Source organism: Sceloporus occidentalis, unplaced genomic scaffold (genome assembly GCF_023333645.1).
Source record: "Sceloporus occidentalis isolate IW3139 unplaced genomic scaffold, rSceOcc1.0.p SCAF_66, whole genome shotgun sequence".
Lineage (NCBI taxonomy): Eukaryota > Metazoa > Chordata > Lepidosauria > Squamata > Phrynosomatidae > Sceloporus > Sceloporus occidentalis.
Window position 1 is genome coordinate 4244896 of NW_028317046.1, and position 14026 is coordinate 4258921.

The 14026-nt window shown below is 45.1% G+C and overlaps 1 protein-coding gene across 1 annotated transcript in view; it reads left to right on the forward strand.

The window, feature by feature from the left end:
• The first annotated feature begins 5932 nt into the window (after nt 1–5932).
• The window catches only part of LOC149286926 (opioid-binding protein/cell adhesion molecule homolog), an 82547-nt gene continuing 74453 nt past the window's right edge, over nt 5933–14026 (forward strand). Inside the window, exons 1-2 of the mRNA XM_089493615.1 lie at nt 5933–5942; nt 7300–7384. Coding sequence (XP_089349741.1) covers nt 7341–7384 — 44 coding nt within the window. The 5' untranslated portion in view covers nt 5933–5942; nt 7300–7340. The remainder of the gene's footprint in view (nt 5943–7299; nt 7385–14026) is intronic.

The following is a 14026-nucleotide window of genomic DNA, read 5'->3' on the forward strand; positions in this document are numbered from 1 at the left end:
AACGTTTACAGCACTTAGATGAAGGGGTCCCATTCCCCCTCTACTCTGCCTCCACGGGATTATTCCCAATTTCTATTAATGGGGATTTGCATTCGCGGGGAAGGCGCTGATGATGCGACCTCTTCAGATCTCATAACTATTGACCCTGCTGGAATCTTCCCAGGCCAAACGGACACAAAACAGATTGATTCAAATCGCTAATTCATTCGCTAAACGCGTTTTCCTTCCTGTTAATGCAGTTAACCCCTCCACAATCAGGTGCTCCTTTACCGATGGCCATCCGACCTGGCACTGCTTGCACCTCAGTGTCCCATTAATCACAGATATGTGATGGCTACCTAAAGTGATTGTTAGCTCTTTAGGACAGAATTGGTAGGGCCTCAAATCTGTTTGATCAATAGAGGCTAAAGAGCTTGCAATCTGGTAGAGGTTTCTTGGTATTAGTTTTCTGGCGATGGCGTCTTTTCTCTGCCTCATCCGATGTGGAACTCGTGAGAAAATCTTCAGGTTTGTGATAGAGACAGAGATGTGATGCCTCATTCAGGTCCCTAATCCTGCTATTACAGGTCTTAAACCCCGAGAAGACAACATGGGGCATTTTTTGAACCCCTGGTCAGTCCAGAACAAAGGCCAGAATTATCCGTAGCCTCGAGTTGAGAGAGCAAGTGGAGAGCTTGAGACAAAAAAATCCGAATGTTCCCGAAGTGATTCTATTATAGGAAAGTGAATTGTGATTTAATGATAAACTCCGGGGATTATAGATCAGACACATAATTGAACAGCAGAATCTCCAGCCGTCTGCATGAACAGAGTCACCCGCAGTAATGAGCAGACAGCCTGCGCCAAAGGACGCTTAACCCTTCGAATGACAGGTGGAGGAACGTGCTACCGCATCTTCAGCACTCTAAGAGTTAATGCCAATCCTTTGCCTTTCCCAAGGTAGAACTGAACGAAAAATGTAGAAACGTAGAACCTGCCGGCAGATCGGCCCCATTCGGCCCCATCCAGTCTGCCCGTTTAAAGGCTCAAACCTTAATCAGTTGTTTTGGATTCAGGAGCCATACGCCTATCCCATGCATGTTTAAATCCCCTCACTGTATTAGCATCTACCACTTCTGCTGGGACGCTGTTCCGCGTATCTAAACCCCTCTTAGTAAAGTAATAGGTCCAGCTGTTATATCTCAAATTATCAGACTTTTAACAGAAAAAAAATATGTGCACCTGGAAACTGGCCTTTGCCCCATTAACTATTATTTGACAGATAATTATTTTATTTTTAGTTTTTATTATTTTTATCTGTTTGATTTCAGTATTTCAGTGATTCTGCGCCACTCTGATTGTATATTTGTTTGTTAGAGAATACCTTTCTACTCCCTGCGGCTTTCACAGGGTTAAATCCCGTCCTGTTTGTGACAGCGTGTACACGCGCATGGACAGCGCACCTTTTTCTCAGAGAGCAGCTGTCAGCATGTCCGTGGGTTTTTTCTTTCTTTTGATCCTCAAGCTGTTGGAGGGACAATGAGTAAGAGTGACCCCCCTGCAGCATTAAGAGGCAAAATGTCAGAGTTTGTTGAATGTCACACAGAGTGACACGTTCCCTTCATGTGGCAAACAGCTGTTTAACGTGATAAGTGGCAGCGACAGCCCAGGGTAATGCCATTATACCAGGAGAAGTGTCGCTCTACTCCCACTTCCAGCGAAACGCATCGGCCCCCCACTCTCTAATTCCTTTCACCAGAAGGAGGGGGTCTTGTGTTTTATCCTGACTGCCTATCATTTGTCGTTCGCATTCATCCTGCGCGAATCAACTGGCTATCTATCCCTTAAAGTCTTGGCTGGGGTATGGATCTGTTTTCCTTTGGGGCAAAATTGTCTTTCATTGCCCTTATCGCTGGATGAATGTCCGGACAGAATGCTGGAAACAAACTATGGAGACCACTGAGAGAAAACCCTAAATACAAATAAAATGTTTATAAAATGGGCAGAAGGCTTAGCAACAGATATTAAAGTTGATCTCCCACCATTTTTTTACTCCTCATATAAGATTAAAAATAAATTTTTAAAAAATATCTACCTGTTCTTTATTACCCCAGTTGTAGTTTTTGCCCCATAATATAATGTGTTCAGGCAGCTGATCCCCAATCTACAAAACACCCCGACTCCTTATCATACTGCCTGTGGAAAACAATAGAATGACTCTAATAGTCTTAATCACCCAGCCAGACTCTCTGACTAACGGAAGTCTCCGGAGGAACGGACTTCATTAGAATTGCCATAAAGCATCAGCTCAGTGTGGTGTTTGAGCCGGGAAAGTCACCCAAAATATCACATGACTGACAGCAACGGCGGCTCCAGGTCTGCAGACATTGGGACAAAATGAGATAAAACCAGGCTTTTGTCACCTACTGACATTACTGTATACAGCGGGGGGGAGGGGGGTTATTACTGTATACAGAGCTGAGGGTTATATTACTGTATACAGCGGGGGGGAGGGGGGTTATTACTGTATACAGAGCTGGGGGTTATATTACTGTATACAGCGGGGGGGAGGGGGGTTATTACTGTATACAGAGCTGGGGGGTTATATTACTGTATACAGCACTGGGGTTATATTACTGTATACAGCACTGGGGGGTTATATTACTGTATACAGCGCTGGGGTTATATTACTGTATACAGCACTGGGGGTTATATTACTGTATACAGCACTGGGGTTATATTACTGTATACAGCACTGGGGGTTATATTACTGTATACAGCGCTGGGGGTTATATTACTGTATACAGCACTGGGGGTTATATTACTGTATACAGCGCTGGGGGGTTATATTACTGTATACAGCGCTGTGGGGTATATTACTGTATACAGCGCTGGGGGTTATATTACTGTATACAGCGCTGGGGTTATATTACTGTATACAGCACTGGGGGTTATATTACTGTATACAGCACTGGGGTTATATTACTGTATACAGCACTGGGGGTTATATTACTGTATACAGCGCTGGGGGTTATATTACTGTATACAGCACTGGGGGTTATATTACTGTATACAGCGCTGGGGGGTTATATTACTGTATACAGCGCTGTGGGGTATATTACTGTATACAGCGCTGGGGGTTATATTACTGTATACAGCGCTGGGGTTATATTACTGTATACAGCACTGGGGGTTATATTACTGTATACAGCATTGGGGGGGTTATGCTAAATTTAAACTGTTTAAGATTATGAGGCAGCTTTTTCTCTGCCAACAGCTTCCTAAGAATTTTCGCTTTTTCGGAACAGATGCCCCTCTATAGAATGATTATTGGTCCTCTGCAGTCTCTGTTAAGCAGCCTTTAGGACGCCCAACAAACCCCAGCAGCCCAGGATCTGTGGCTCAAAAAGTATAGAGTACCAAATACACCGCCTGCCAGCTAACGGGCTAGGGGGGGGTGCAAATGCACAGGAGGGGATTCTGATAAACCCCTCCATGCATTCTCAAGGACACAAAACCTGTTTTAAAGGGACACAGCGATCATATATGCTAAAGAGCATACGGTGGCTAAAATATCCCTCTGAGATCTCCAGGAAGCCTCTCTAGATCCAGACTGAGCCCCTTCGCTGGGATCCATAGACCGTGTCCTGGAATGCCTTGCGGCTAATCCGGCTTTGACCCAGAGATATCGGACTCCAATCCTCAATGGGTCCAATAATCATTTCATTTGTATCGAGAGACATTTTGAAACTTTGGCTACTTTGTGATCCTCCAGGACTGCGTTGACTACTGTCCAGTTAAATCACGGATGGAGGGCATTGTAGTCGCTTTCTTGCTGCTGCTGAGATATATTTATAGCGGGGCTGTGGTTAACGTGGTGTGTGGTAGGACCTATGGAGTCGTTCCTAATTTACTATCCCAAAGCAGCATTTCTTTTTTTTATTGACGGACTAATTGCTCGCCTTCTATTTGAAGAAATACGGATTTATATTTGGAATCCTCTTCCTGCTTTTGAAGCATAAATCTCAGGCATTTTTTTGGTCCTGAGATCAGCTAGGAAAAGGTTTCTCGCAAGGTCAAAGTCAAATCATAATAATGATAATTGTAATAATCACAACAATAACAATAGCAACAATACTAATAGTAATAATAGTAACAATAATAATAATAACAATAAATGTATTATCTTTAAGTTTTTTCCTAAAGTTGTAATAGTTTTTTTTAGTGATTTTAGTGATTTGGATACGTGCGGCGGCACGCTGTGTGAGTATACAACCGCCATGTGCGGCCACCCATGTGCAGCGCGAAGCCGCTGGCCTTAAAGTGCAAGGAATGTATTACATTTACTAAATCTGGAATTTCTTTGGGGTATATTTTCGAGGCAGCACTGGGATATTTCGGACCCCGATGTTCTGATGATGTCATTTCTGATACACAGCTCTTGGGATGGTTTTTCCTGCCACTTTGCCCCATTTGCAGCCTGGAGCGCCAAGGGGGTAACACAATATCGTCCCCTCTGCTTGTTTGAAGGGTCATTGGCTGCCCTTTCCCCGTCTGCTCCGTCTCAGGTGCGTTTCCTAGTATTCTAGAGCCCTGCTGAGACAGCTCTAAAAGCCTTTCATCAATCTCTGTGCTCCCTCTAGTCCGTCTGGTATTGTCCCCGCTGCCCTGAGATGTGTAGTGACAGGACTCGCCGACTCGTGCAGCCCGCTGGGCTTATGAAAAACTAACCTTTACAAGCGCCGGCGAGCCACGTCCAGGGAAATGGGTGGGCAGCAGATCCAGCAGGAGGGCATCCGGACTGGTGGGGTCCGGCTGCTCTGGCTCAACGTGCCCAACGTTAAAACGCCACGGCAGACTCTGATACAAAATGTTACATTTTAGAATCAAAAGCCCCGTCTGCTGTCTCTCAGTCAAAAAGCAAAGCCCTTAGGGTGGCATTGGTGGGGTAAAAGGAGGTCGGCATGTGGCAAGAAGGTGCAAAACCCAAAGACAGCACATTTCTTGCAGCAGACATCATTGGATGATCCGTTTCAGGCAGAATTCAGGTGCCGTGATGTGAAACGCAACGACAGGTCCCTCTCCGCAGGGCTGCGCTGGGTGCTGTTTCTCCAGGAGAGGGCGCTACAGTTTAGGATTTGTTTGCATGTCTCAAATTGTTAATAAAGAAAGTCTGAGCACAAATAATAATAATAATAATAATAATAAAATAATAATGATGTTATTATTGTTTTTATTATTATTATTAATGTTATCGTTGTTGTTGCTGTTATTATTATTATTAAGCAGCTATATATAAATGGCTGGTGGAATGTTGTATGAAGGTCATTAATTCTGATATATTTTATGGTTACAGATGCCTTAAAGCATAGAGCAGGCTGCATGAAATACCCCCTTACGCCCCCCAACGCTATGTGATGATATCGGGGGAGAATATTCAGCCTTAAAGTAGCCCATGCTAGTTCTTCCGTAGTCACGTGTTTGAGCGTTTGCTCGATGGCCCGAGCCTGTGGCTGTATAACGCTCGCGTTGCACACGTGATTCTGGACGATATCTTATCTTCTTCCAAGATGTTTTACCAAAGTACAGGAGGGAATTTATTTCAAAAGAAGAGAAACGTTACAACAAGAGACCCGAATCTAACACTAGAGGGTCAGAGGCTGAGATGGAATGGAAGGAAGTTTTACTTTAATGAGAGGGTGGTGGATAAGTTGAACAGATTCCCAGCAGAAGCTAACCTTGTGTTGCCCTTCCCCACGTGCATATAGAGCAGGTCAGGCGGTTTTGTACTAAGCCGCTGAATACGTTGGAGCTTTATAGATGTATATAACGAACAGTAATCCCTGCCAGACGCTAGTGGCCTGACACTTAACCCTTTGCGTGTCTGAGGGCTTCATGGTGCATTGTTCTTTTATGATTCTTTTTAGCCCCCCAGGTTCTCAAGTGGTTAATTTTCTTGCCTGGTGTAGATAAGGACAGGGCGGGAAATCATGCGATAATCACTATAAAGCTGATCTTATCCTTAAACAATAAATCAGCTGCTGGAGGCCAAAGCGGAGCCTATTTTAGTGCATCTCAAGACAGACTGAATCAACTAATAAAGGTCAATATTAAGTTACCCCCACAGGGGCAAAAACTGGTGTAATTATTAAATATTCATAAGGGAACGAGCCACTTTATCATAATGTTTATCGCTACAAAGCATCCCGGTTTTCCTGATCACAGCAGAGCTCATAACAAACCCACCGACCTGCCCGGAGATCGGCCCCATTCGGCCCCCATCTAATCACCTGGATTTCCTGCTGTAAAGACTCAAACCTTAATCAGTTGTTGGTCTCGTCTTAGATTCAGGAGCCGTATGTCTATCCCTTGCATGTTTAATCCCCTCACTGTATTACCCTTTACCACTTCTGCTGGGAGGCGGTTCTTTTTATCTCCCACACATTAGTAAAACTTCCTGCGCCTTCACGTACAGGCGGTTATATTCCATACATGCTGCTCTGCGTAGGTACATTACCCGTGTACGGGTCAGACGGGCATCAAACTCTGACAATCACTTTCTTAGGCATCCATTGAGTCTCATTGACAGAACGCGGGTTCTGGATATTCCTGTTTGCCCCAATATCTGCCCCCTGCCCCCCCAGCCATGTATTTGATACAATGTTTGTGCTTTTTATCTGAAATGCTTAGAATGTTGTGGGGTGTCTGAATGAGTGCGCGTGATTCATCCCCCAGTTAAAATGAGCATTCATAGGGGGTATTAGTGGAAGATCAGGGCAGCTAAACACCACAGGCAAATATATACAGAACGGGGCCGTTCAGAGAGATCACAGGAGAGACATACCCCCGAGATCAGGATAATGGGGCACAGAGGTTTTAGGAGCACCTGGGGGGTTATCCAGACCGTGAGAGGGTAGGAAAGGGGCAGAATTATGGAATAGGGGGTGTAAGGGAGAGTTGGAGGGAAAGCAGAGACTTGGGAGGAGAGAGGGAGAGAAAAGAGTGAAAGAGACAGTGAGATCGGAGACAGCCAGAGACAGAATGATGTGAGAGCAGTGCCATGAACACGCGTGGGGAGGGGAGTTTGAACACGAGTGGGGAGGGGAGAGAAAGGGGGCGAGACCGAGAGAGAGAGGCAGAGAGAGCTCGGGCAGACGGGCAGCGGGTCCCAGGCAGCTCCGGTTCTGTGGGGATCTCCCGGGGGGCATGTAGCAGAGAGCCCCGGGGTAGTGTGTGAGTGTGTCGGGGGCAGGATGGGGGTCGCCCCCTGGCGGTGGCTGCTCGCCCTGGGTCTCAGGCTGCTCTTCCTTGTGCCCGCAGGAGTGCCGGTGCGCAGCGGGGATGCCGGCTTCTCCAAAGCCATGGACAACGTCACGGTTCGGCAGGGGGACAGCGCCATCCTCAGGTAAGGGGCAACTTTCTTTTCCTCTGGGTTCGCTGGGGGCAGTTGGGCGGCAACTCGGGGGTCTCTGCGCTTCGTAAAGTTACACAGGAGCCCCTGTGGGTGAGTGTGGGGATGCAGGGGTTAATAACTGTGTTACATTGTTTCTTGTACCGGTTTTGCGGGGTCACGGTGGGTTATAGATTTGCGGTGAAGCCGGGTACCCCAAAACCCGATGAGCTATGTGATCGGGGTGAGTGCAAAAAATACTTGAGCTTTCATGCCATTTGGGGGGGCTCCTGTCTAGGGGGTAATTAATGAAATGTGTGAAGTTTGTGATGCTTTCCTTCTGTCTGAATCCAGATGCTAAAGGAGCCTCCTAATTACACTGAGGTAAGGAGAATGTGTGCAGGATACTGATGGATAATAATTACCCCAACAAATACCCCTTGGTTGATGATTTTCCTCTATGCAAAATTTAAAACAAAATGAGTTTATGAAATGCACCCAAACCATGCAAACCGAGACCTGCCAACGGGCTCATCCGTCTAAAATTATAAAATAATAATAATAATAATATGAATGCACTGCATACGGTGAGGGGTTATCCCTCTGACATCTGATTGTAAGCTCCTGAGACCAGGGCCCTCTCCGCATTCTGCAACGATATGCCTTCACTTGTATCAATCTTACTGTCAATTGTAAATATTTTATATATAGCGTCCCCTATTGTAACAGCGCTACAGAATCTGCTGGTGCTATATCTATAAATGTAATGGGTTAACCCCATTATGAAATGGAATGTTATACACATGGGTGCCCGTGGGTAACACGCGTGTAACACATCTACACAGTCCTGCTGAGAGCGATGCCCCAGCACAGTAACGCTGTACCAGCTGGGCACTGCCAGAGAGGGGTCATTTTTTTATTTAAATCAACCTGTATAAATAAAGGGTTAACCGGAAACACAAAGGTCAGTGAAAACTGAGTTGGGACTGGATATAAAGAGTCACTCGGAAGCGGGGATCCTTTAATTCAGTGGGAAATTATGAAAAAATGCAATTCTGATGAAAAGCTGTACATTTGGGGCAGTTGCCATGGAAACTATTTGGAATTTACTTTTTTTATTTCTCCTGCTTTTACAGCAGAATTGTTCTGTACGCATAACTCCGGCTGCCTTTGGTGTATTCATCAAACTAATGTCTGCTCCACGCACAGGAATGGGCGTCCATGTCTGAATTAACCCTTATATTACCATAGTGACTTTTTATAGTTCATTAAGTTCAGTTCTGGCAGCAAATGGATAATATTCACATTGAATGATGTAATAAAGCAGCATTGACTATAAATTATAGCTCTAATTTCATCAAGTTACAGTTTTCTGCTATTGAATGGACTGACCACCCACGCTTCCCTCCCAGGCCTTTATTCACTAAACAGGGAGCAGTTTGTGGTTTCAGCTCCCTGAATTCACTATGCATGACACAGGGCACATTTCTCTGCCTGAAGGGCTTGCCCAGCGCAATGCTTAGATAAATCAGTGAGGTTCAAGATATCCCCATATTTAAAAATGCTCTGTACAGGGCCATCCAAGCTGTTTTTAGAGCAGAAGCTCACTGGGTTCAGTCCTTCGTAATTTAAAGTGAAGTCAGTGACCTGTAACTTGTTCACAAACTCACCTCTTTAGTGAATAAACCCCATTGCGCATGTTGGAATCTCTCTTACTCCCCTGTGACTTTTTATGAACATGTCATGAGTTCCTGCAGCCAGTAGAGGGCAGTACCAGCCCTGGCAGATCACTGGGCGATTGCTGCATTTCCTTCCACATGTATTTTTGGCCCTATATTTTGTAAGGCATGCATCGCGCATGCACCAGGCCAGGAACTGAACACGTTACATACTATACTGCACCATCCGTGATCATTCATCTAAAAAAAAATAAAAAAAAAAAAATTAACAAAATGCACAGAATTAAACAAAATACTGCTCAATACAGCTAAAACTCAAATACAGATAAACACGAGATCGCGCCCTTCTTACTTTGCATAAACAGTATAAAACTTTTATTCTAAAAAAAAATTCACTACAAGAAACAAACATTATGGGCATTTAAACAGTTCGTTATTTAGAAATAAATATACAGCACAGACTCCGCTCACCCGAGGCTTCGGAGCTGAACGGCTCATAAGACGTCCTGTAAAGTCTTATAAATAAAATGCCCCTCCCCTTCAGTGATGAAGAGGGGAATGATTGGGCACGCCTCCGAACGAACCAGCCAATCACTGAAGACTAAATAATGCTCAGATAACATACCTCACACTTTCTTTATTATGTATTTTTATATAAATTCTTCAAATTGTCAGTTTTATATTTATTTCCCAGCAAAATATACATATTTTCCAAATTCTATTCAGAAAATCCTATGTTTTGGAACTACAGAAGATCAGTACTGAGTATCTGTGCTTAACTCTTTCCTTATAGATTGTAAGCTCACAAGCCAGGACCCCTAAGAAATGTTTAATGACGGCCGAGATGTTAAACGCGGAGTCCTCACCTCCTGCCGGATCTGTAAATGCATCTTTGTTATGTATTTGTTAACCACGCCATATCTAAATTGTACGGCACCGCGGACTATGTTGGAGCTTAATCTGTAATAAAAAATAATAATATTAGTAATAATAACCCCCTCCCCCCAAAATAGTATCTGCACCCTTTTGCTTTGTTATTGTTGTGTATGAGTTATATGCATTGGTATTACATTTGCCAGTGGATTCCGCATCTTCACCGCCCTTCCTGCAAAAATATTCTTTCCTCTAAACTAAAGGAACAGGATTGTTGACCTTAAAATGAATCAGAATGAGTCAGAAATCAGATTCACATTTTATTTTTTTGGATTTAAAGAGTTCATTACTTTTGCTTTTTGAGAATGAATCAGTTTTTTTCCTCCCTTAAATAAGTCTGTGGAGTGTTTATTCATGCACCTCGCCTCCAAATCACATGTTAGGCTCTACAAGCCGTTCCTTTTTATCTGAAGCCACCTGGGATCCCGAGTAATCTTTTTACTGACTGCAATTTCTTTGCTTCTTTATGTGACACAAACCCCCTTTTTAAGACGCTGCGGGCTCTTTGCATATGCATGCGCGGATATTTGCATCGTGATACAGACACTAAATCCGCACTTTGCTGCTTTAAGTAAGAATGTCAGGAACTCTCTTACTGGGTATATAAGCGTCCAGCCAGGAGTGTATGCCTGCGCAGCGCTGCTTAGTTAATACAGCCCATTATGCTGATTAATAAATATTCAGTTTAATTTGAATCCGTTCGTTTTTTTTAAATTATTTTTTGTGAATATTCCACATTCATAGATAGCGGGCTGGTGATGTCACAAAGATGGTATAAAGGCCGTTTGGTTCTAGGGTGCGTTCTACGTAACCCGTTGGGCTCGGCTGTAACTGGTGTCTGGGGCCCTCCTCACTTTCCAGCTCCTGGGGTACCTGCCCCACTTGCCCCGTGGAAGTCGGGGCCACTCCTGTTGGGTTTCATTACCTCTTAAGTAGCATCAGGGGCCTTCTTAATCAGTAGTCCGCACAGGTATCATCAAAACAGTTGCCCTGGTGCAAAAAAAACCACCAACTCACTAATCTTCTTTTGCAAGGGAATGCTACAGAACCTACTGGTACACAGAGCTGACAATCACCACCAACTCGCATGGCTGATCGAAGCCATAATGGGAACACCTGTATTAAGGGGGCTCTGAGCAAATAGTAATGCATTTATTGCACACGTCAGCCGGGGAGTTACTGCATTCTGGCTGCAGCCTGCGCGGGAGGGACGGGCGCAGCGTGGGGGCGGGCCAGGCGCAGCGCGGGAGGGACGGGCGCAGCGTGGGGGCGGGCCAGGCGCAACGCGGGAGGGACGGGCGCAGCGTGCGGGCCGGGGAGGGAGGCCCCGGATTTTCGGTAATTGTACGGCTCCCTCGCCGCTCTGGCACGTGGCTCGCTGAGCAGATAATGGAACCCTCGCCGACGGCTGATGTTTAACTCATCAAATTGATGGTTGTAATTAAACCCCCCCCAGAGACCCCCCAGCGGGTTGGGAGGCCGTCGGTGTTCGTGGCATGTGCCCGCCGCCAACTTTTAGAATCAGTCCTTTTTTCCTTTAACTGCTTCAGCGCCACGCAGAGGGCTCTGATACAGAAACTGTTACCGGATCCGTCTCGGGGGTTCATCGGCTGCCGGCGGCCTCGCAAACCTCAATTACCCAAAAACCCAAAAGTCTTTTGTCCTCGGCTGCTCTGTAATGCGTTTCATGTTGTGTTCCCGACGTATCGGTTTCTTGGCCTCGGCGGCCGCCGCAGTATTTGACACGCTATTTGCTGGATGAAAATGTCATTGATTTAACCCTTTGGAGCCCATCTTTGAGGTTCCGAACATTTATGTAACTTCACCTATTATTGGGTCATAAAAAATATATGAAGCTGCAAAAAGCCTTACCATCTAAAGAAGAGCCCTATGAGGTCCTAAAGGTTAGGGAACTTTGCATCCTTTTCTACGTTGGCCCAGTAATAGTGATGAATTTTGACTAAAGACTTCATTTTCTTTTGGGCTAATTCTTCTGCACCCATTGTTCTTATCTGATTTCATCATTGAATCTTGGTTGGTGTCTTTAAACCTAATGAGTGATTCTGGGATCAGGGATCTCCAGCACTCAGGCTCTTGGTATCCAAGCGTTTCCAGCGATAGTTTCGGAGCGAACGCTCGCGCTTCCCAATGCTCCGTCTTGAAATTACTCTTAAAAATTCCATTGCCCCCCCCACGCAAATTATTTGTTTTGTAAACAGGATCTCTAAAAGGATGCAAATGATTCCAACGTGTTACTGTTTGCTGTGAAACCTGGCAGATCTGTGCACAGGTACTAATCACGTGATTTACACGGAATCTGATATGAAAGTTTTGTCTCCCAGCCCTGAATGTGATATATTAGTCAGAATTAGCAGGGGGGCAAATAATTACCGCTCATTACACCGACGAAGGGCTTTCTGCGAGCCAGCAGGGGCGGACGAGTCGCAGGGAGGCAGTTCATGTTTCACGTGGCTCGTGGCCGTTCCAGAAACCTGTAACTATAAGAGAATTCTGCAGTAACGTTCAGAGCGACTTCTCCTTCCGTCCGTTTTAAGGCGTTTAATCGCATTCTCCGTTCTTTATATTGTTCGTTTTCATGTTGTTGTTAGTTTTCACTTTTGTTACACCGCTACGGAATCTGCTGGCGCTCCATCAGTACATGGAAACTGCTTGTGTTTATAGTTCATCGTGAATGAAGAGCGAGATTTCCTCCTTTCCCCGATATATTTACTACAGTAAGGTGCTGCTTTACCGCAACGGTGTAACTGGTTGCTTCTAACATATAATTTGCAGCCCCTCCCCCGCTATGAACATTTCTTCTTTCACGGATGTTAAAGGCATTTAGAAGAAAATCTTTACCTGTAGGAAGGTCCATTCCCATCCTTTTTGCCCCAGTCAGGGAGGGTATTGATGAGTTGTTCCTCGGGAAGGTGGTAGAAGGTCAGATATTGTAAGAGAGGACGGGAGAGAGAGACTTTTAAATACATAAAGGGATTTAACAAAGTACAGGAGGGAATTTATTTCAAAAGGGGCGAAAAATCACAACAAGAGACCAGAATCTAACACTAGAGTCTCCCAGCAGAAGTGGTAGAGGCAAATATGGTGAGGTGATTTAAACACGCATGTGTCTGTTACCATATGGTGTTAGAGTGAATGTGTGTATGTTAGTGTAAGGTGTAAGCGTGATAGTGTGTGTTAGTTCAGGGTTAGTGTATGGTGTTGGTGTGACTGTGTACATGTCGAATGGATCTGATCTGCTGGCAGGTTCTATGTTTCTAGGTTATACTGTGTTCTATTTAAATGAGAATTAGACTCATTCACGGGAATAGTGAGGAGGGCATGAAGTAGTACCCCCTCAATCAGCGTCAGTGTAAGAACCCGTTCAAATGACAATAGAGTAGCAGAGAAGCCTCATCCCTTTAAACTCGCATATTAATGGGGTTATTTGATTGGGGTATTCAATGCTCCCCAACCTGTTACCTGCTGGAGGAAGAAAAACATGCGCGGAAATCTTCTTTCTCTTAAATCTAACACTTTCTAAAAGCAGATAAATCCAATTACTCCGTTCCCCTTCAGGCAGAGAGAGAGAATGAGATTAATGCTGGTATTTTGGCAGCATTATGAAAAGAAATAGGTCGCAAGAACAATAAGCAATCGCAGAAAAGAAGCTGATAAACCAGAATGGTCGGAGCAGGGGCCGGTGTGTGGGGTATTTAGCTGAACACAAATTAAATGGAGACTTTCCATTAAAACGCCTCGGTTACTGGGGGCGGGTGGCGTCGTACGCAGGGCCATGGCCCACGATCCCAGCGATTGGCGTGTGAAGAGCCCCTGGGGCCGCAGGGTCCACAGGCACAAAGCCATTTGCTCCTCACAACCTTACTGAGGCTTCTCGGTAAGCCGGCTCCCAACGCAAAGGAGACTTCTGTTCCATGCAGGGTTTTATTTCATGGTAAGAAAAGCCACGTAGATGGAGTGAAGCTGATTCTTCCCAACCAAATGGTGGTTCTGGGGGCCACACACTGTAATAGCAGAGCATAGGAGA